Source organism: Narcine bancroftii, chromosome 1, assembly GCF_036971445.1.
Source record: "Narcine bancroftii isolate sNarBan1 chromosome 1, sNarBan1.hap1, whole genome shotgun sequence".
Classification (NCBI taxonomy): domain Eukaryota; kingdom Metazoa; phylum Chordata; class Chondrichthyes; order Torpediniformes; family Narcinidae; genus Narcine; species Narcine bancroftii.
In genome coordinates this window covers 41,800,892-41,825,097 of record NC_091469.1, presented here as the reverse complement: position 1 = coordinate 41,825,097, position 24,206 = coordinate 41,800,892, and the positions used below count along the sequence as shown (strand labels likewise).

Here is a 24,206-nt window from a genome sequence, read left to right as displayed (position 1 = left end):
TTAGCTTAGCAAAAAACTGTATAATGTCAACCTGGAAATTAGAAGAGAGCCTGAGAGTACAGCAATGGTACATGGAAATGAATAAATGTATTCCATTGGGAAAAAATAACATATAATTTAAAAAGTAACGTCACAGTATTCAAACAAATTTGGGAACCGTACATGGAACACAGCAGAGAGGGCCTACCGCAGACCTCCACCCCCTAAAATGACAGAATGAGAAGAAGATGAAATGAACTGACCCAGTGTGTAAAAGTAGATGACACAATTTTCTTGTTTATTTTCACTGTGTGAGGACATTGTTTAATGGGTTTATTGTATTGTATATGTTGAATGTTTAGTGGGTAGGGAGGGGGTGAAAGGAGGGAGGGAAGGGAGGGGGGGGAAAAGGGGAGAAAATGACACTGTATATTCAAGAGGGAAATGTTTGTGTGTATTTTGGTTAATATGGTTCATAGTGTGAAAAAAAAAATTATGGCATACTTGCTTTCATTGGTCGATGGTGGTGTCGGAGAATAAAAGTCACAAAGTCCTGTTGCAAATACATAAAGCTTTGGTGTACTGCATGGAATTCTATTCGTCACATTACAGGAAGGTTGTGGAGACTGTAACGAGGGTGTTGAAGAGGTTCATCAGGAAGTTGCCTGGATTAGAAAGTATTAGCTATGAAGAGATTTTAGGCAAAATTAGATTGTTGTCAGTGAACCATTGGTGACTGAGGGGTAACTTGAAAGAAGTATGTAAAATTATTAAAGATATAGATAGAGTCTTTTACCCAGAGTGGAAATGTCAAAGACAAAAGGGCATAGTTTTAAAATAAAAGGGGGGAAAATTTAAAGGAGATTAACAGGCCTGAAACCTATTGCCAGGAGAAGCAATGAAAGCAGATGAAATTAGTAACAGGACTTTGCGACGTTTATTCTGTTTCCCACCCCGAGCAAGTATCGCGTAAACTTTCTTTACTACCCTATTAGCCTGTATTGCCACTTCCATGGAACAACAGACCTTCACCCCAAAATACTCAGTACATCAGTTGTTTTAGTAATGCTAAGAGTTAAATAATGTAATTTAAGAGGCACTTATATAGAGATATGAACAGGCAGGGAACGAAGGGATAAAGGCCAATGTGCAGGCAGTTCAGTTCAGCACCGGTTCAGGTAACAGTGATACTCGAGTAAAAACATAAAATGATAGAGAAACTCAGCTGGTCAAACAGTGTCTTTTATGTAGCAAAGATAAAATGCATAACCGACATATAGGGCTTGAACCCTTCATCAAGAGTTGGAAGGTTGTTGGCAGGAGTCTGAATAAAAGGATGGGGGGGGGGGCAAAGTCAGGAGATGATAGGTGGAGAAGGGAGGGAGGGGACAGCAGCGATCAGGGGAGGAGGGATGGCTGGGTGATTGGAGGGGGAGAACTGTAAAAACTGGAAAGGGGAGGGGGAAAAAAAGGCAAATAGGTTAGCAGAAAGCACAGAAGTCAGTGTTAATGCCATCTGGCTGGAGGGTGCCTAGACAGAAAATATGGCATTGTTCCTCCATTCTACCAGTGGTCAGGGTGGGATAGTACATAAGGCCATGGACAGACATGTATGTATGGGAGTGTGACTCAGAATTGAAATGGTTGGCGACTGGGAGGTCTCTGTTATAGCGGAGGGAATGGAGCTGCTTCTCTATTGAAGTGGAGTGAGTGGAGGTGCCTCTGCTGTAGCCCAGTAGCCAACCATTTCAATTCTGAGTCACATTCCCATGTCAGTCCATGGCCCTATCCTACCATGACCACCCTCAGATTGGAGGAACAATATCTTATTTTCCGTCTCCAGTCAGTTGACATTAACATCAACTTCTCTGCTTTCTGTTAACCTTCTCACCTTTTATTTTTACCCCTCCTCTTTCCAGTTTTTCCAGTTCTCCCCCATCCCTTCCCCCTCCACCACCAAGCCACCCCTCCTCCCCCTGATCATTGTTGTCCCCTCCCTCCCTTCTCCACCTATCATCTTCTGCCTTTGCCCTCCCCACCCCCCTCCTTTTGTTCTGACCCCTGCCAACATTCTTCCATGTCTTGACGAAGGGCTCAAGCCCGAAACATTAGTTATGTATTTTTACCTTTGCTACATAAAGGACACTATTTCACCAGTTGAGTTTCTCTAGCATTTTATGTTTATACTTCAACCACAGTGACTACAGATTTCTGTGATTTACTCTGACTAGGGACATAGAAATAAACAATGCATAAATTTCGCATTGAAATTTCAATCCAATTTTTATTAAATTACTTACCCCTGCTTTAAATAACAAAAGTTGAAACAAAGATTGTGGTTCAATTTCCAGCACACCCAGAAAAATGTGAACTTATATTGTGATACTTACTTTGCTGTCTCAATGGACCATTTTGCTTTCTCCCACTCTCCTTGTGCTTTGTATAACATCCCCATTTCATAATGAGTATATGGCACCAAATAATGGTCGTATCTTATCCTCTTCTCACTAGAAGTGCATAAAAACAGTCAAGAGAACTCAGAGAACCACAAAGATGTGTGGTTCATAACACATGACAATCTCAGATGCTGACTTTATCCTCCCTGTACTTCAACATTCAACTTCCTACCCCCGTTTCCATCCAAGAAACACACAAATTATTTTACTCAAATAATTACCAAATATAACCAAGCATATCCGCCACATCTGAGAAATAGATGAGAATATTGGATTTGGCAGTCACTCAAGAACTTGCTTCTCCCTTGCTTTTGTTTCCTTGACCTTATCTTCTTCTCAGCTACTCTTAATCTATATCTTTAACTCCTCTAATCCTTGGTAGCGATGAAATATTAATACATATTCAGAGACAATATTAATAAAAGCTTCCATTTGGGAGGAGAGAGGTCTAGCTATTTAATTTATAGATACATGTCTTCTTTGGCTTGGCTTCGTGGACGAAGATTTATGGAGGGAGTAAAAGTCCACGTCAGCTGCAGGCTCGTTTGTGGCTGACAAGTCCGATGCGGGACAGGCAGACACGGTTGCAGCGGCTGCAGGGGAAAATTGGTTGGTTGGGGTTGGGCTTAAATGGCCATGGAAATAGCTTTGATAGTACTTGGGATACATTGGAGAGGAGAGATTTGGAGTAACAAGCAGTCTGAGGTTCATTGGTCAGTTTTTGACTTTAATTTGGTAATTCTGAGAAGGTGGTTATCCATTTTCCATAAGGCCCATGGAACAGGAAGAGATGCATTTACTTGCTTTGCTGACATAGACATCAGCTATTTCTCATCTCTCAGGTGTCTTGAGATTTTTCACCTTTGTAAATTGCTATCGCAAAAGATATATTTAGATTAATTATTCAATATGAAGAAATGGAGCACTTTTAAATGTTATCAAGCCTGTTAGAACTGTTTAGCAAATCAATCGACAGCAATTAAAAAATTTCACTCCTCGCATACCATTCACCTGATGGAAATTCCTTCACTAAATTAGTTCCATAATGGGCTATGTTAAAAGGACTACATCAGTTGGATTTCAGTATTATACATTGGTCAATAAACTTGTACACTCATTTATTTATGACTATTTGGCTACCGCTTCATTTTCTGACCACTATTACATCATCTAAATTCATTCACATTTCTCCATCGTGTAAAATAGAATGGTGTCTATAATTTAACTGAAACCTCCAAAAGCCACATTAATAAAGGAACATACTTCTGTATCACTTGATTGAAACAAAGTTCAGCTTGTAAAAACCGGCCTAGGAATTTCAGGCAGAGCCCTTTTAGAAGTTGTACAAGATTCTCATCATCCACTTGGTATTCAGCAGGCTCTTTAGAGGCAAGAAACAACAAAATAAGAACTAAAATCATAAATTCAGTGATGACTGTATTTTGTTATTCTTTGCTCCTATTTCAGTTTTTCAATATCCACTTCTTTAAATTACATTTTAGCTGCTTCCCTTAGTGAGGAAAGACCATAAGATATAGGAGCAGAAGTAGGCCCATCGAGTCAGCTCTGCTATTCTAATCATGAGCTAATCCATCCACCTACTCAGCCCCACTCCCTGGCTTTGTCCCCAAATCTCTGACTAATCAAATACCCGTCAATCCTTGCCTTAAATACATCCAACAACTTTGCTTCCAAAGCCGTTGGTGGCAACAAGCTTCACAGACTCACGAGCCACTGACTAAAGAATTTTTTCCACATTTGTGTTTTAAATTTATACTCTTTTATCATGAAGTTATGTTCTCTCAACCTGGAATCCCCTACCATGGGAATCATCCTTGCCACATTTACTCTGTCCAGGCCCCTCATCCTTCTGTACTCTGTCCAAGAACTGACAATCATTCCTCATAATGATAACCCTTTCATTCCAGGTATCGTCCTGGAGACAGTGTCTTAAAAAAGCAGCCTCTATCCTCAAATACCCCCACCACCCAGGCCACACCCTCTTCACTCTGCTACAATCAGGAAACAGGTACAGAAGCGTGAAGATGAGCACTCAACGGCACAAGGACGGCTTCTTCCCCTCTGCCATCAGATTCCTGAATAATCAATGAACCAAAGACACTGCCTTACATTTCATGCACTACTATTTTCTTAAACTTTACTTATTTTAATGTTCTAAGATGGTTATAATGAATACTTTCACTTTGACGCTGCCACACAACACTGAATTTCATGACTTGTTCATGACAATTAATTCTGATTAATTCCAGTAAATCTTCTCTGAACCCTCTCCAACACCAGCACATCCTTTCTTAAATAAGGCATCCAAAACTGTACACAGTACTCTAAGTAAGTTCTCACCAGTGCTTTATAGAGTCTCAACATTACATCCCTGCTCTTATATTCATTTATTGACTCTGATTTATCGCCCCACTTGCTATTAATGTTCCGGTGATCTAGCTTTAAATTTCCATACAAGTGCTTGAGGAAAATCTGTCATCTTGATGTCTTATTTTGGGATCCTGGAGGCATGCTTTGATGTGACAATACATAATACTCACTTGGGTGCTTTTGTAATTCTATTTCTGCCTTTTCGATTGTAACCAGCATATTCTCAGTTAGATCTGCTCGTTTGCCAAGTATTGCAAATCCATTCCAAATATACATCATCTCCTGTGAAGAATATAATGTATTTAACAAAGTAATAATATTTAATCTGTACTAAACAATGGGAATTAAACTACACAATCCTAACTTGGCTCTTGCCAATTCTTCAACAATGTACTAACTGGAATCCTCTAGGGTGGCAGGTATGTGAGAATAACTCAAGGTATAGTTCAATCTATTCATTCGAAGATGTTGGGTCAAAGTCATGAAATTCCCCATGTAGCACTACAGGAATACCTTGTATATTTGAATAGTAATACTTAAATAAAGGAGGCTACTCCAAAAAAGAAAAATAGAGGCAGACATAGAAAAAAGACAAAAAAAAAATTGAGCAAATTTGGAGGCATAAGAAATTTAAGATTCTGGAAAATTGAACAAAAAAAAATCTGTTGGAAGAACTCCACAGGTTGGGCAGCATCAGAGGGAAAGAACTACCCACATTTCAGGTGTGAACCCGTCAGCAAGACTGAGAATGCAGAAGGGAGATGATCAATATAATATGGGCAGTATAGGGTAGAAGTGAAACATGACAGGGGACATGATAGGGAGAGTAAAGAGTGGAGCTGGGATACAGAGGCAGTTGACTGATAGGTGACAGACAAAGAAAAAAAGTTCAGGTGGAGGAAGATTTCATAAAGAGTGAAGTTGGAGGAGTAAAGAAGCTGATAATGGTGATATGATGGAAACTATTAGGAAGAGGTGAAGGGCAGATTGGACCGAAGAGGGAGGGGATCCTCTTTGTGAAATATACATAGGTAGTGCTGGGGGGGGGGGAAAGAAGAGGGGATGGGAGTTGGATAAGGGTAAGGGTATTAAGATAAGTGGGAAAGAGGACAAAAATGGAGGGTGAAGAGGGAAGAACAGAAGTGAATCAGAAGAGAGGGGGGGACTCATTACATGAAATTAGAATATTCAATGTTCATACCATTGGGCTACAGTCTGCCCAGGCGGCATACAAGGTGTTTTTCCTCAAGGGACTGATCAAGGGTGAAACCCCTAAATGTTGACTGACCATTTCTGTCCAAGGATGATGCATAATCTGCTGAGTCTCCTCCAGCTTCTCTTTGTTTACTCAATCAAGTTCAGTGTGGCATCAAATATTTACCCTGCAATATCATGGTATTTGAGGTCTACCTCTCTCAGCTGACTTATTTCAAGAAGGTATTAGAATCCTCACCAGAGGAGGCAGCACCAGTTTGACAGGCGTTGGAGACATGTAGCGCCTGGCTTTTCTTATTGCAAACTTCTCTGTTGGAATAGATTTCCCTGCAAATCGTTGCTTCAGGCTTTCAACTCGTCTGGAAACACATCAGAATCACACCCCTTAGACTGAGAACGAAAACAAATATAGAAATCTAATTCGTCACAAAATATAGTGCTCCACAGGATCGGCAAGGTACTGAAGGAGACTGAGGAGGACAAGTTTATCAGGCTTCTGGGACAATATTATAGAAATGAGACTATTTAGAGAACATTTTAAAATGTTCCAATTAAAGCTAAATGGCCCATCTTTGATCACAACTTTAGGTTCTGCAATACCTGTTGTAATTGAATGAAATGAGAGAGCATAGGAGGTTCAACTCTCTGCATCACACACATGAGAAATAAGGCAAATAGTGTGACAATATTACAGTGCCAGTGACCCAGGTTCGACTCCGGCACTGTCTGTAAGGAGTGTGTACGCGTTCCCCATGTCTGACCTGAATAGTGCTTCCACATCCTCGTTCAACTTTTTAACTTCTTTCTCAGGTAGCATGCTGAGAATTGCAGCCTTCTGAAATGTATAGATTGCCTATAGAAAAAGCAGGAATCTCATGTCAGAAATCACTTAGCTTCAGAAGACAACAATATCACTCCCACCACATACTAAAAGGTATCTGTTTACTTCTCCTGTAAAATATTTTAAAATGTCTCTTGGATTCATAGTCACATTGCTGGTAATTTTAATACATCACACTATTTCACATTGCAATCAAATAAAGACCTTAATATCTCAAACCTATTTTCAGACACAGGATACTCTGAAAGATACTTTTAGAAATGCTGGCATTGGAATGTAGCAAATGAAGGAGAAAAATAATTGGAGTTGAACTCTCACAGCATGTCAAGACAATTCAGAACACAAGGGTTATGAGGAGTATGCCATTTCATAAACTCATTGTTGATCTGATAGAAACTTCAATTTGAACTCCCAGCGACATCAGGCAATCTTTCAACAGTCACATTAAGAATTAGTGCAACTCTGCCTTAATTTTTAAAGGTTCTGTTCCCACCATTGTTTAAGGAGGAGAGTGCATAAACCTTATAAAAAGTTGCCTTATCTCTGTCTTAAATTGGTGATGTTTAATTTGTAAACAGAGTCAGGGAATTACACAGCACAGAAACAGCTCCTTCAGTCTAATCATGGCCAAGAACTTTTCTAAACTTCATCTACGAGTTTGCAAATGACTCCACTGTTGGCTGGATCTCAAACAATGATGAGATAGAGTATAGGAAGGAGACAGAGAGTCTAGTACCATGGGTACACTGACATCAATCTCTCCCTCAATGTCAACAAAACAACTGGTTATTGACTTCAAAAAGCAGGGCTGACCACATGTCCCAGTCTGCATGAGTGGTGCGGAGGTGGAGATGATAGAGAGTTTTGTTTTTAAGTGTAAATATCCCCAACAACCCATCCTGTACCAACCACATTGATATTATGATCAAGAAAGCTCACCAACGCATTCTTCTCCAAAAGCCTAAGGAAATTTGGCATGTTTCCAACATCTGTTACCGATGTTTATAGATGCACCATACAAAGTATCCTGTTTGGATGAATCACAACTTGGTACAGGAACTGCTTTGTACAAGACTTCAAGAAATTCCAGAGTTGTGATAGTAGCAGGCCATCACACAAACCAACCACACCTCCATCAATTCTGTCAAAACTTCCTGCAGCCTTGAAAAAGCAACAAATATATAGAAAGACCCATCCCAACTCAGTCTTACACTCTTCTCCCTGTTCCTGCCGGGCAGATGATACAAGAGTTTGAAAATTTTCACCACCAGATTCAAGGAATGTTTCCTCCCTGCCTTTACAGACCACTCATTTGTAATTAATTTAATTTTAATTTGATATTAATTTAATTTTAATTTAGACATGCAGCACGGTAACAGGCCATTTCAGTCCATGAGTCTGTGCCGCCCAATTTACACCCAATTAATCTACACCCCCAGTACATTTTGTGGGAGGAAACGGAGCCCCTGGGGAAAATCCATGCATACATGAGAACATACAAACAGCGCGGAATTTGAACTCCAGTCCCAATCGCTGGCATTGTAAAGGCGTTGCACTAACTACTACACCAACTGTGTAGTCCCAACTCTTATACTTTTCACTGTAACAATACACTGTTATATTGTTCAATCAGTAACAATATCCAGTGAATCTCTTCTGCACACTTTCTAAGGCAACCAGAACTGTACATAATATTCTATGCACAGACTAACTAATGTTTTGCATAACTGCAACATGACATTATATCTCTTGCATTTAATACTTCAAACTATGAGGGCAAGAATACCATATATGTTTTTCACAACTCTATCCACCTGTGCCACCATGTTCAGGGAGCTATGAACGCAGCCCAAGGTGTCCCTAAACCTCAACCTTCCTAAGGGTTAGATGTTCTAGCAGAATTTGACCTCCTCAAAGTGCATTATCTTACATCTCCAACTGCCATGACTCCACCCAACTTTTTAGTTGATCTACATCTTGCTGTATCTTTAGACAACCTTCTTTGCTCTCTACTACTCCACCAATTATTATTTCATCTGTAAATTTGTGGATCAAACCATCTACATTTTCATCAAAGTCATTTACGCATACACCACAAAAGTAACCCTAGCATAAAGTCCAATGGCATAGCAAACAAAGCCAGTTTGCAGGGAGATCAGGATATGTGTGGTGGGGGTGGGGGGGTGGTGGAGGTGAGAGAGGTGGGCCTCTGGAGCACTAGAGAACTGCTTTTATACCCTTACTGTTGGTTTATTTAAATCAACTAGACACTCAGATCAGATCAGAACTGTGTAAAACATCGATGCATAGCACATCTTTCTCTTTCTACACTTAAGCTGAGCCGCAGTACTGCAATAGAACAGTACTTGAAGAGAGCCGCACTTCATTTGTACAGGGAACTAGGAGTGTGTGTGAAAGTCCCAGTCTGTAGAGTGTGAGAGTGTGTAGAGTGGCTACTGGTATCAAAATCCAACCTGGGTCCGATGTGAATGTCTATTTTGTGGTTTAGTAGTAGGCTAATTGAGTACCGTTTGACGTTTTCCCCTGTTTGTCTCTTGTGCATTCATTAAAGTTACCTGTGATTGTAGCACTTGTCTAGATTCGTCTCTCTGTGAACCCACCAAACCTGATACTCTTCCAAACACACAGCAGCCACCTACAATGGTCATGTAAACACAAAGGAGTACACGAGCTCAGTAACTGGCTACATCAGTTAGTGCATTGAGGATGTCACCAAGATCAAATTCTTCACAACCATGGCTAACCAAAAACCGTGGTTGGATGTAGAGGTCCAGGCACTTCTTATAGCTTGCGATCCTGCCTTCAGGATAGGGTCTCATCTTCTGAAATGATTCAAAATGTCTGAATTTGCCAATATATTTCTCAAAATCATGTGACATTACAAATCAATGAGATAATCTCAATTCTTGGAAACCATGTGGCCATGTACTGGAGTCTTTAACAATTGCCAGCTCCAGTTTCTTGGAAATCGTGTGATCTTCATAACTATGACTTGTAGATATCACAAATCCAAAAGATGTCCTCATTGCTGAATGTATTTTATGGGTGTGTGTAATTCTGTACCAGCCCATAATTCCCTCACCAGAAAATACATTCAACTTAATAACTTACTTTACTGACATTTTTATATGAAATGTGACCTAACATTAATTTAAATATTAATATTAATATTAATCCACTTAAGTAGTGACTTATTCTGAACACAACTGCTCCTCACTTGTCAGGAAGGCGCAACAATGACTGCACTTCCACACACACACAAACAATCTTCCAACTACTCCTGTCGGGAAAGAGATTCAGAAGTATCACAACCAGAACTACCAGGCTGAGGAATAGCTTCTTCCCATGGGCAGTGAGACTGCTGAAGGACTGATGAACTGCTCACAAAAACCCTCCGAGAATCTAACAATTTTTATTTTCATATACTTATATTTATCCTGCATATGTATTGCTTGTCTGAATGTGTGTTAAGTCTGGTTGTGTGTTTGCATGTTTGGGACCAAGGACCGGAAAACGCTGTTTTGTCAGATTGTACTTATACAATCAGATGATAATAAATTTGAACTTGATTAATGGCTCTACATTTATCAATTTTCTCAGTTATTTCCTTAAACATGATCCTGCATTCACAAAAGCACGCTGACTAAACTTGTAGCCATATAATTGACTAAAAAAAATGTGTTGTAAGGAAGGTATGTGGTGAAATGTATGAAAAAGTACTTGACAAAGACAACTGACGTGGTGGATTTGAAGAGCTACCGTGCAAGAAGGCCCTGAAATAAAACACAAAAGTCTGTAGAGACCGTGGTTGAAATAAAAACACAATGCTGGAGAAACTCAGCAGGTCAAACAATATACTATATGTAGCAAAGATAAAGATACATGATGAACATTTTAGGCTTGATCATTCTTCATCAAGAAGGCCCCAAGTCAAGACTCAGAAAACTTGCCACAGTAGAACAGTTAAAAGGCACCAGGAATTGTCCCTGGCAAGAAGTATCAAGGAGAATCCCACTGTATTTGAAACACATATTAGGAACAAGAGGGTTGCTGGGATAGATATGTCTTTTCAAGAGCAAATCAGGAAATCCCACTTCCATAACCAAATTTGACAAATAAGATTTTAATTTACATTCATGCAAAGATATCTCTCTGCAGGCCTTGACATCCCCGCTGTCCCTCAGCAGTTATCTTGAATTTCCATATAAATCTTGGTCTAATAATTTCATTGCAATTTATTATTTCATTACACTAGAACACAAATATAAAGTGAGAAGGGAAGAATTATTTGCAAATATTTAAAATAGCTAAATTGAAAGAAGATTCAGTTAGGCAAGTAGAATGTGCAAACCTTTTATAAAGTTATACACAAATTTACCTACTTGTGACCATCGGCTTTCTTTGCACAGGAGGTCTGCATACTGATAGGCCTCAAACCACTGCTGCTGATACGTGTTGCTCCACATTAGTTCCCAGTAACACAAGTGGTGAATCTGCCTCCACTCTTCCTGAGCTGCAATACATTTCTCAAACTTTACCCGAGCCTGCATTTCCAAGACAAAACATACACATGAAAATCAGTCAACTGCATTTATTCAAGCAGGGACAAAAGGGTTAAATTAGAGAAGTACAACTGTTAACATCAAAACAGCATTTGGCAACACCCAAGAACTTTGGCTTAATTAAATTCCTGAGAGGAAAATTTCCCACTGGTTGCAGTCAACCTAATGGAAATTAAAAAAAAAGGATTTTGGATGCAGGTTCTTGCCAAGAGTTCAACAGATTAACAATCTGAGTGTCTCCAAATGGTTCATTAATGATCTGCAATAATGCTGCAAATATGATGATGGCATCGCTGTTTTCTTCTCTTGGACAACTAAATATTCCTGCTTGTAGGCAAAATATCTGGAGAATATTCAATCACCAGCTGATAAATGGAAAGGAATATTCTTCCCACATAAATGCTGGTCAATGACCACCTTCAGAAAATGGAAGGCTGGCCACATCACCTTGGCATTGCACAGGGTTATCATCTCAGAATCCAACATCATCAATATCGCATGGATCAAGCTGGATCATAAAGCTAATCTAGACCAGCTGTGCACATTATTGCCATTAGAACTGGTTAGGGTTTGGGCATCCTCACTTCATGACTCTTCAGAGAACATATAATAAGGCATGAGTGTGTTGGAATAAGCTTCAATTTTTGGTTTCGTACAATTCTAAAAATTCTCAAATTTGTTTGATACCATTGACAGTCTCTCAATTGCAAAATTTTTGGTATCTTGGATACCGCAGTTTGTTCAATTGCCCTACATCTTAAAATATTTATTGCCTCCTTACTTTTACTGCCTTGAGTAACCTTTATAAGATGTGGAAATTTACCAAGGCTTCCTCCCACACCTACCATCACCACAATATCTTCAACCATCCATCTGGGCTGAATATTATTTTGCTTCCAATGCAATGTTGAATTATCCAGATCAACAAATGGGGCAGGAGATACTTAACCGGTGATTGTATGCAGATGTTGTTTAGGCTCGTTTCCATAAATTCAAGATTCTCAGCCCCATCCCAGATACTCCTCCATCATACACTAGATGCTCAGTGAGGAGTTACAATTTTTCACAGGTTGTGGAAACAGCTTTGAAGCACGTTCCTTGTCCTCTTGGTAGTGACTCTCTGTTTTGGGAGTTCTGGTGCCAGGCAATGAACAATGAGGGCTTCCAACAGAGCTGTTTCGGTAAAAATACAAGCGATTTTCTTGGCCTTCGAGAGTCCATTGTCAAGTTTCCACCTGGGAGATTTGTCTAAAAAGGAGTGGTAAGTTGGCAAATTAGATCCAACTTCTTTAAATAGACATCAAGACAGGAACAGGCCCTTTCGGCCCATGCTGCCCAATTACACTGAATGGACCTACAACCCCGGTATGTGTTGAAGTGTGGGATGAAACCAGAACGCATGAAGGAAACCCAATCAGATAAGGGGAGCATGTACAAACTCCTTATAGACCACTGGATTTGAACCCCATTCGCTGGCACTGTAACAACTTTGCACTAACCACAACACTAACCTTGTTGCCCTTGTCTCTGTGATAGGAGAATGAAGGTGATAATGGAGATATTTTCGCAATTGGATGCCTTTGACCAGCAGAGTACCACAGGATAAATGTTGATACTCTTAACTTTGTTATTTCCAATAATGATTAGTCCTGAATGTTGGAGGTATGATGAGTAAGCTTGAAGATCACAAGAAAATTATATTACGTTGATAGGAAGGGGGATGCTATTGATTAGTTGGTAAAATAGCAGATGGAATTTAACCCTGACAAATATAAGGTGATAGTAAAAACACAATGCTAGAGAAACTCATCAGGTTAACAGTGTACTTTATAGAGAGCCCTTCATCAAGGTATGAACAAAATGTAGGCTGGTGCCCAAATACACAAGGTGATGCTCCTGGAGAACTAGTAAAGGTTCGGTATATACAATGAATGGTGGGGCCTTAGGAAACATTGAGGAAAAGAAGTACCAAAATGGTGCGATGTACAATTTCAAGTATTCCTGGAGGTAGAAACCTATATAAAGTAGCAAACAAGGCATTATGGACACGTCTTCAATTGACAGGACACAGAACATAAAAGCAGCGAGATTACGATACAACTTTATAAATCATTGGTTACACCATGTTGGAGAATTTTATGGAGAGGAGATTCATTGGGATGCTGTCTTGGATGAAATGTTTCAATTCTGAGGAGAGTAAAAAAGTTGGATTTGTTTTCCTTGAAGAAGAGGAAGAAATGGAGATAAGTATCCAAAATTAAGACAACAGCTAGGATGGATAGACTGAAACTTCTCCCTATAACTAAACCAGAGGACATAGGTTTAGAGAAAGGCTTAGAGGGGATCCAAGGAAGAGCTTTTTTATCCATAGGATGGTGGGAACATGGAACATACTGCCAGAGTGGGTGGTGGAAATAGATACTTTCACATCACTTAATAGGTATCTACATGAGCATTTGAATCACTAAAGCACAGAAGCTAAATAACCACTTGAATGGTAAATGGGATAAGGATAAATAGGTATTCGATGGTTGGCCTGGACCTAGTGGACCTTGGGCTTTAAGATTCGAGGATTTGTTTGCCTATCCAATGGATTTGTTGGCAGATGGGATTAGTTTAATTTGGCATCATGGTTGATGCAGGCATTATGGGCCAGTGGCCTGTTCCTCTGCTATTCTGCTTATGTTCTATATAACGATCAAGAACATTCATCTAAAGTGGTCTGCAGTCATTTACAGATTGAAGACAAAATCGAGTATGCAATTGAAAGAGACTCACCATTTCAAGGCAACCCTTGAGTATGCTTATTCTGGCCGCATAGAAAATAATTATGGAGCCCTAAAGAAAGAGCAAAAACATCTGAGATTGAATCCTTGTTCAAATGACAGATTTCATTAAAGTATAAAAAATATTCAGCATCACAGGATTTGCTTGATAAGCAGCATCATTAGAAAGCCTGTATTCTACTAAAGCCTTGCAGATAGATCATATATTGCATAATCAAATCTAAATTTTAAAAAGAAAATGATTTATGTAGATCCTCTTGCGATACTTCATGAAATGCTTTATTGTGAAGTACTTCTGAAATGCAGTTACTATTGTCAGGTACGAAGCACGGATCAGACGGCTTCCAACATTAGAACTGTGAAGTTGGTTGTTTGTACCCTTTCCTCCGCTGTATGGGTTCAACTCCCTCTTTCACAACACGAGCACAAAATCTAGGTGATTACTTCTGTGCAGAACTGAGAGAATGTGAAGCTTTTAATTGGTGTCTGTCTTTTGGATCAGACATTATTTTCAGACAAACTTAAAAGATCCTATAGCACTATTTTAAAGTAGTTCAGAGGAGCAACCTAGCCAATATTTAACAAAGTCATTATTAGGTTGCTGCTGTAGAACCTCCTATATATAATCTGGCTGCTGTTTATCTTACATTACGGAAGGACAGCATAGCAATTAGTGCAACACCTTTTCAGCGCCACTGATCACGATCAGGGTTCAAATCCTGCGATGTCTGAAAGGAGTTTGTATGTTTTGCCAGAACCTATCTAACAATTTGAGATTTTAGCCTCTGTGTGTCTCTAAAATGGAGAAGGAGAGGGGTGTACAGTACATTAAAATGGTATCAGAGTCATGAAAATGATGGCAAGTATAAAGTAGAAGTGAGATATTGAACAGACTATCTTTGCCATGTGTTAGTTGAGGAATAACATTGGACTGGACTCCATGATAACATATCTCCTCTACAGCGTGATACATCTACGTAAGAGCATGTTCAAAGATGGTTTAAAATCTCACCAAAGGATAGTAGATCTGACAAAGCAGAAATCTGCAGCAATTTATTATCATCCTATGTGATATGCTGAAGTCTCTTGAATGGGTGTTAGCCCAAGACCTTGAACTCAAGGTGCTTCTATTGAGCCAAGGCGAATATGACAAATTAAATTTGACTAATAAATTAAATAGATTAATGTCTGATTTGTAAATATGAAGGGAGAAGTTCAGATGATCTCATCATTTTAATAGCTAAGTATTTTATAAGACCACCTTTATAGGTCAGAATTGTATGGGATAATGTCAAAACATAAATTTCATACATTGACAATACTTCTATTATTTCTAATTTCTCTTTGAGATTGAGGAGACTTTTTCTTGCAGCTTGGGTTCTGGATGTCAATCATAACTGTTTAGATTCTGATGAATTTCTCTTATTAAATAAAAGACTTAGCCTGGATTTTCAGTGGAATTGGTACTACACAAAAGGCACTCATTTCTAACAAGATGAGGAGGTGATGTAAAACAACCTGATCATTTTCTTTTGGATACAAGTTGAGGTCTACTTTGATTAGATGATGAAGGAGATAGGAAAAGGAGGGAAGAGAGGGGAGGAAAGGAGGGGGAGAAGGAGGGGGGTAAGGAAGGGGTGAGGAGGAGAGGGGAAGGAAGAGGGGTGAGGGAGAGAGAGAGAGAGAGAGAGAGAGAGAGAGAGAGAGAACTCCTCTTCCTAAAGTAGGGGAAATCAAGAACCAGAGAACAGAAGGTTTAAGCTGAGAGATTTAACAGGAACCCGAGGGGTAACTATTTTTTACACTAAGTGCTTTGGGTGTGTGGAGGAGATAGCTGAGGCAGGTAATATTGCAATTTTTAAGAAACATTTAGACATAAATAGGTAGGATTGGTTCAGAGGTGTGACTCGGGTGGGTGGGACAATTTTGGTTAGCATGGGAAGGCTAAGCCAAAGGGCCTGCTTCCACACTGTATCATAATGAATCTCTAGCACCCTTGCCATTATTTCAGAAAAACTGCTATTTTTGAATTTCTGAAGAACTGATGCCATAAAAGCAACAGAGGATCACTGGGGTCTCCCTCCCCACTTCGATGAAATTTACCAGGGTCATTGTTTAAAGAAGGCTCATAAAATCTATGAGCACCCTTACCACCCTGGATGCAACATCTTCCAGCTAATCTCTTTGGGAAAGAGACACAGAAGGATTAGAGTCAGAAGCACCAAGCTGAGGAACAGCTTCTTCTCATGGGCAGTGAGACTGCTAAATGATTGATGAATGGCTAAAACAACTCTCCAACTCCACTATTTATTAATAATATTTATTTTAAAATTATGCAAACATGTATTATACTTGTCTGTATGTGTGCTATGTCTGTACGTGTGTTTGCATTGTTTTGCACAGTGGTCCGATGAATGCTGCTTCAACAGGTTGTACGGGTTAAATCAGATGATAAATGAACTTCATCTGACTCCCTCATGTTCTGGTCTTAGCTGGAATTCCCAGTACCTCAGTGGTAATAGAGAAATTAAAAGCTATTCTGCACCTCAGAACAACGTTGTACACCATTCTCCCTCTGTCATAGAATCAGCCATACAGCAAATTATATCCAATGGGCATCTATTCATATTATTCCCATCTCCCACCACTTGGCTCATAGCCTTATATGCCTCAACAATTATGTGCTCATCCAGACATTTCTTAAATAATTTCAGCAACTCTGCTGCCACCAAGCTCTAAGGCAGTTTTATCCAGGTCTGCACCACTCTCTGGGTGAAAAAGATTCCCTTCAAATCCCCTCTAAATCTCTTATCAGTTACAATGCTGTAGTTTTATTCATCATGAATAAGGGACAAAGTTTCTGCAGTCTTCTCTACTCATACCTCCCATAATTTTATATACTTCAACCATGTCCCCTCTTAACCTCCACCACTCCAGGGAAAACAGACCTAGTTTCACCAGTCCCTCCTCATATCTGAAATGCTCGTTACCAGGCAACATCTCTCTGCACTCTTCCCAGCCCTATCACATCCTTCCAAAAGTGTTCAAGGCTTTACTGATGTCTATACAAGCTACGAATTGAAATGATACACTGATACATCAATACACTTACCTCCTCAAAAAAAAATCAGGTTCTTCACACAAAATCTGCCCTTTACAAAGCCATGCTGGCCATTATTAATCAGTCCCTTCCTTTGTATAGCTCTGAGGTGACAGAGCAGAGGACAATCTGGCATACTTAATGTAATAAAATATTGTAAAAGTGTTTGCTTTTTAAAATTTTTTACATGCTTTCATGGATAATGCTGGATTACTGTCAGTTATGTTACTGTACTAAAACTTCACAAGCCCAGGGAAATGAACAAAACAACATGACCTCAATTAGAATAGACACTTGTCTGATATTTTTAAAGATCTATAAATAAGCAATAAGAGACACCTTGAGGCGGTCTTTACCTGTATGGGCTATGCATAACTCTCGTCTCACCTCAAAGTAATTAATTCTCCGAGGTGGCCAGTCAGTCAGAAATTGCTTCAATTACAGAAATGGCTTCAGTGGATGATCACCAATATTTCCATAGAGCAACAAACTTGAATAATAATTACTTGCTTCCCAAGAACGAGAAACATTTTTGATGAATTTTAAAAACAAGTTTAAAAATGGAATACAATTTTAAACCTTCTCATTGAGTTTTTGACCCCAAAAAGCAGCAGCAATAGATATGCACCACAACACAGGGTTACTTAAACAAAAGTAGTTTTTAATTATATTTGAACAAGAAAACAGAATTAAACTCTAACTTATTACTTAACCTACCTAACCTACTTAATTCCCCCTCTAATACTAAGCGCAGGCATGTGTAATGTACATTTAAGATTAGAAAAGTTATTTGGATCACAGTCCAATCTCTCTGGTTGCAGGCAATTCTTGAACCGTGCACAGAAGTTAGCATTAACCAAGTTCACCAGGCTTTGGTGTTTACAGGCAAATGGTTACCACTCAGGAGGGTTCTTGCTGGTTTTCAGAGAGAGATTCCTTTTCCAGGTCATCTGCAAATGATTCCTTCTCAATCAGTCTTGCTGACAAAACTTGTACCCTTTCAGGGTTCTCCAGATGATCCTCTTCCTTTCAGACTGCCGGCTGCCTTCTTTGACCAGGCAGCCTTCCAAAGTTTACCAGCTTTGTCCTTCTGGAACTGATTTCTGTGTCTCTCCTCTCTCTTTCACTCCCTTCTCGTCCCTATTTCACTCCTTCCCTCTCTGAGAGCAAAACTGTTCTGGCCTGCCTGCAAAGATCACCTGCTCTCCCAGGCAAGCTGTTGAATGTGGCTACTTTGTTTCTCCTCTGCAAAAAGCATTCTGCAAAAGTCCTACAGAATTTCTGTGTTTTAAAATGTGTTTGTGTGCAAGCTGCTCTAGCAATTCCTCCCAAACCACCTCTAAATACTCTTCTTTATATATGGTGGTAGAGACATTTTAATTCTACGACTCAGTGTGCTTTGAATCATTGCACCTAAAACCCAATTCAAGTCAGGAAAAGATCAAATTGATGTTTTGTACTTACATTGGGATATTTATTGAGGTAGGGTTCAAGGAGTGCTTCAGCTTCTTCAAGATTGCCTTCACCTCCACCTGTGAGAAAGCTTCATAGATTAGGGAAGTTATTTTGTTTTATAAAAAAATAGAAATGGATTGAATGGAGGCCATTCCTTCCACCAAAATGTATTCTCAAATTAAACAAATACCCATTTATAAAATATCTTTCATGACAATTTGACAATTAAAAAACAAATATAGTTGCCATTATAAAGTCAAATCATAGAACGTACAACACTGAAATTAGACTTATGATCCACCTCATCCATGCTGACCAAGATGCCTATTTATGCTAATCCCATTTGCCTCCATAAGTCCACAACTCCTCTCCTATCCAAGTACCTGTCTAAATGCCTTTTAAATTTTGTAATTATATCTGCCTCAACTACCTTCTCTGACAGCATGTTCCAAATATTCTCCATCCTCTGAAAACCTACCCCTCAGATTTCTTGTCTCCCCTTTCCTGAAATTTGTGCCATCTAGTTCTAGATTCCCTTCCCCTGGGAAAAAATATTCAAACTATCAGTCCTATTTATGTTCCTCACACTTCTGTAAATCTCTATAAGATTACACCTCAGCCTCCTACATTCAAGTGAAAATTTACAAATTTGCACTCTTGCAAATGCATCCTTCCTGTACTGTAGCAACTAAAACTGCACAATGGTCTAACCAATGACTTGTACAGATGCCTCATGACAACCCAACTCTTAAATTCAATGCCTTTATGTGTACCACTTAACTTGCATCACTAACGTATCCACCCCTGTCTCCACTTTATAGTGCAACACCTTTCTATACATTGGCACTCTTCAGATCCCTTCTATAGATCTCCAACCAGAACTCATCCTCTCTAGGAGCATGACCTCACACTTTTCTGGATTAAATTCCACCTACTGCTGCTCTGCCCAACTTTCCTATTAATCTATATTTAAACAACCTCCTTCATGTATATAACTCTACCAATTTTGAGTAATCTTCAAATTTACTAATTATATGCCCTACATTCTCATCAAATCATTTATATATTATTGTAAACAAAGATCCCAGCACCAATCTCTGCAGTACAATGCCAGTACAGATTTCCATTCAGAAGACCACCATCAATACCCTCTGCCTCCTATCACCACGCCAATTCTGAATGCTGTTCACCATCTCAACTCAGATCCCTTGTGGCCTTGATCTTCTGGACTAGTCTATCAAGAGGGACCTTATCAAAGTATGGAATGTACCAGCCAGTTGCATAAAACAGAATGATAATGAACAAATAATCTGTTGCCATCCCAGGTGCTCTGAATTCTTGTCCAGTGATATAACCACTGAATTTGTCTCACTAGGTGTGTAGATGTTATCATACTTAATACACATACCAAAAGTAAACTGGTAGTTTCAATGTTTTCCCACAGTATTTTTAAACAGCCAATTTTCTCCATCAATTGCAAAACCAAAAGCTGCATATATTTAGACACCACAGGGTTTCTTAAGATGCAATAACAATAATTCTATGATCAAGGACAGGCTATACCTGAACTGGAAAGGAACCAATATCCTGGCAGGCAGTTTGCTAGACCTGTTCAGGAGGGTTTCAATTAGTTTGGCAGAGGGGTGTGAAGCAGAATGTGAGGGCAGAGATTAGGGTTGAAGGTCAAAATCATGATTATATGTGTTCTGAGTTGGTGAGGAAGGACAGACAGGAGACAAAACATAACTGTAGCTAGTTAAAAGAGTTGAAATTTGCCTATTTCAATGCTACGAGTATTAGGAATAAAGGGGATAAACTGAGTGTGGATCAGTACATGGAACTACAATTTTGTTGCCGTTACTGCACAAATCGAGGTTTAGATGTTTTAAGAGGAATAGGGTGGGAGGTAGAAAAGTGGGGGGCTAGGGGGAAGAAGTAGCATTACTGGTCAGGGACAGAATCATGGCTATAGAAAGGGAGGATTCTGCAGAGGGAGTGTCCACTGAGCTGGTGTGGGTGGAAGTCAGAAATAGGAAGAGAGCTATCGCTGTGCTAGGAGTAGTCTATTGCCCCCCAAATAGCCCTCGGAACACAGAGGAGCAGATAATAAGTCAGAGTTTGCAATGGTGCAGGAAATACAGGGCTGTAGTTATGGGTGACTTCAACTTCTCTAATATTGACTGGCACCTACTGATCACAAGAGTGATGAATGGGGCTGAGTATGTCAGATGTGTTCAGGAAGGATTCCTGATATGGTATGTAGATGTGCCGATGAGAAGAGAGGCTATACTGGATCTAGTTCTGGGTAATGAACCTGGTCAGGTGGCAGACCTTTCGGTGGGGGAGCATTTTAGCAAGAGTAGCCATAACTCTCTTAGCTTTAACAGAGCTATGGAAAAGGACAAAAAATGGGATAGTGCTTAACTGAGGAAGGATTAATTATGAAGGGATGAGCCAGGAACTAGTGAATTGGAAACAAATGTTCAAGGGTGAAAGCACAGAAGTAATGAGGAGGTAATTTAGGAACACTTGTGCTGGGTTGAGGATAGTTTTGTCCCACTGGGACAATGAAAAGATGGTAGGAAAAGGGAACTGTGGCTGACGAAACAGGTGAGTCAACTAGTTCAAGAGGAAGAAGGAAGCATATGTCAGATATAGGAAGCAGAAAACAGGAAGGGCTCATGAGAAATGCATGGTAGCCAGGAAGGAGCTATAGAAAGGACTAAAGAGAGCTCGAAGAGAGCATGAGAAGGTCTTGGCATGTAGGATTAAGGAGAACCCAAGGCGTTCTAATTGTATGTGAAGAACAGAAGGATAACGTGAATGATGGTGGTGGGGGGGGCGGCTAAAGGATGTGCTTGGAGGCGGAGGAGGTTGGAGAGGTCTTAAATGAATACTTTGCTTCAGTATTCGCAGGAGAAAAGGACTTGATCACAGTGAGGTCGAAATAGAACAAGCTCGTGTGCTGAACAATGTGGATATTAGGGAACAGGAAGTGTTGGATCTTCTTAAAAACATCAAGATTGATTAGTCCCTGGGGCTGGATATACCCCGGATTTCTGAGGGAAGTGAGAGAAGAGGTAGCTGGGACAGTAGCTATGATGTTTGAGTCCTCTTTGAGCACGGGGGAGGTGCTGGAGGATTGGAGAATGGCAAATGCAGTCCCCTTGTTTAAACAAGGTAATAGGGAGAATTCTGGGAATTATAGACCGGTAAGTCTTATGTCAGTGGTGTGCAAACTAATGAAGAGGTTTCTTAAGGATAGGATGTATGAGGATTTGGAGAAATACAGTCTACTCAAGGATAGTCAACATGGCTTTGTGAAGGGAAGGTCATGTTTCATGAGCCTAATTAAATTTTTTGAAGATGTAACAGAAGAAATTGATGAGGGAAGGACAAAAGATATGGTCTACATGGATTTTAACAAGGCATTTGACGAGGTCCTCTAGAGAGTCATCCAGAAAGTCATGAAGTATGGGATCAATGGAACTTTGGCTGTGTGGATAAAAAATTGGCTTGCAGGAAGAAAGCAGAGTGCAGCAGTGGAAGGAAAGTATTCTGCCTGGAGGCCGGTGACTAGTGGAGTGCCACAAGGATCTTTTCTGGGACCCCTGCTCTGTGATTATTTTATAAATGACCTGGATGAAGAGGTAGAGGGATGCGTCAGTAAGATTGTGGATGTCACGAAGGTAGGAGGAGTTATAGATAGAGCTGAAGGTTGTTGAAGGTTACAAGAGGATATAGACAGGATGCAGGTTTGGGCAAAAAAGTGGCAGATGGAGTTTGATCAGATAAGTGTGAGGTGATGCATTTTGGAAGGACAAACCAGAAGGTTGAGTACAGGGTTAATGATTGGTTATTTAAGAGAGTGGGTGAATACAGGGACCTTCGGGTTCCAATCCATACATCCCTCAAGGTTACCGCACAGGTTGATAGCATAGTTAAGAAGGCCTATGGAATGTTGGGCTTCATTAATAGGGGGATTGAGTTCAGGAGTAGAGAGGTCATGCTGCAACTCTACAAATCTCTGGTGAGACCACTCTTTGAGTATTGTGTTCAGTTATAGACATTTCATTATAGGAAGGATGTGGAAGCTATGGAAAGGATGCAGAGAGATTTACCAGGATGTTGTCTGGATTGGAAAACAAGTCTTATGAGGCAAGGTTAGTAGAACTTGCTGTAGAAGGATGAGAGGAGACTTGATGGAAGTCTACGAGATTATGAGAGGCATAGATAGGGTGGACAGACAGCACCTGTTTCTCAGGGCAGGAATAGCAAACACCAGAGTGAAGGGAGGGAAGTTTTGGGGAGACATCAGGGGTGAAGTTTTTTTTTTTACGCAGAGAGTTGTGGTGCATGGAAGGCTGAAATCTTAGGGGTATTTAAGAGACTCTTAGACAGGCACATTAATGAAAGAAAAATAGAGGGTTATGGTACTTTTTTAGTACTTTTTTTTTAAAAGAAATATTTAGGTTGGCACAACATCGAGGGCTGAAAGGCCTGTACTGTGCTGTAATGTTCTAAGACAAAACTTGAAGAGACAAAATGTTATACCTTACCAAGGACTATAGTGATGTAAGTTTGGTACATCAAGAGAGTCAACACACATAGTATTGCTCTCAGGCTATGAGTAGCAGCCCCTTCTCGCAGCATAGTTAATCCCAGCTCCTGCAGCAAACGATGACACAATAACAGTATTGAAGTATATAACCTAATCCCAATGCACAATGAATAATTACACAGACAACAAAGGGCATGAGATAAATTATGAGAAGCTACTGGTAATTATTTAGTGTTGTAGACCTCATTTATATTAAATACATCAGTGTGCTTGTATTTCAGATTTTGAATAAAGTTTTCTCTTAGAAATGTTAAGAGTGGTGTGAGCTTCAGCCTTGAAGCTCGCTGTACTCCACAAGAAGATACTGGTATCTTTATCACTCAATTCTTTTACCTAACAAACACCTGTATAACTAATTAAATCATCAACCAAAGACTATTGTCAGGAGAGGGAGAAGAAGGGGTTGAGGCTAGGAAGATCTTTTCTGCCACCTGTGAGGAAATAATGTTCCTAGTTTACTTCCTAAAAAGGTTTCTTTGCATCTATCGATTCTTCTGCATAATTTAAAAAAAACACTCAATCTTGACATTTCAAGACAAATAGGTTCAAACATTCAAGTAATCTCCCAATATTTGCAAACAGTCCAGAAATGCCATAATCCCACCAATCAATTAACATCTTAGCAAAATCTGCCCGTGACTATCTTTTTCATGACCTTGAATAATTAAAAACTTATGCTCATTCAGAGTAACATTTACAAACAAATAAATTAACAGAAAGAACATCTTCCTTTTTTAAAGGCCCACTTCATCCTGATGGTGCCTGGAAAATTATTTTGA

General features: G+C 39.7%; 1 protein-coding gene across 4 annotated transcripts in view; it reads right to left on the bottom strand.

Annotated features, from left to right (window-relative positions):
* Positions 1-24,206, bottom strand: part of LOC138757445 (tetratricopeptide repeat protein 39B) — a 182,885-nt gene that overhangs the window by 3,239 nt on the left and 155,440 nt on the right. For all 4 annotated transcript variants that reach the window (XM_069924743.1, XM_069924748.1, XM_069924758.1 and 1 more), the window contains exons 11-19: positions 23,366-23,474; positions 18,816-18,883; positions 14,244-14,303; positions 11,286-11,447; positions 6,803-6,894; positions 6,280-6,400; positions 4,997-5,108; positions 3,699-3,816; positions 2,370-2,486 (exon numbers count right to left, since the gene is read on the bottom strand). In XM_069924743.1, coding sequence (XP_069780844.1) covers positions 2,370-2,486; positions 3,699-3,816; positions 4,997-5,108; positions 6,280-6,400; positions 6,803-6,894; positions 11,286-11,447; positions 14,244-14,303; positions 18,816-18,883; positions 23,366-23,474 — 959 coding nt within the window. The remainder of the gene's footprint in view (positions 1-2,369; positions 2,487-3,698; positions 3,817-4,996; positions 5,109-6,279; positions 6,401-6,802; positions 6,895-11,285; positions 11,448-14,243; positions 14,304-18,815; positions 18,884-23,365; positions 23,475-24,206) is intronic.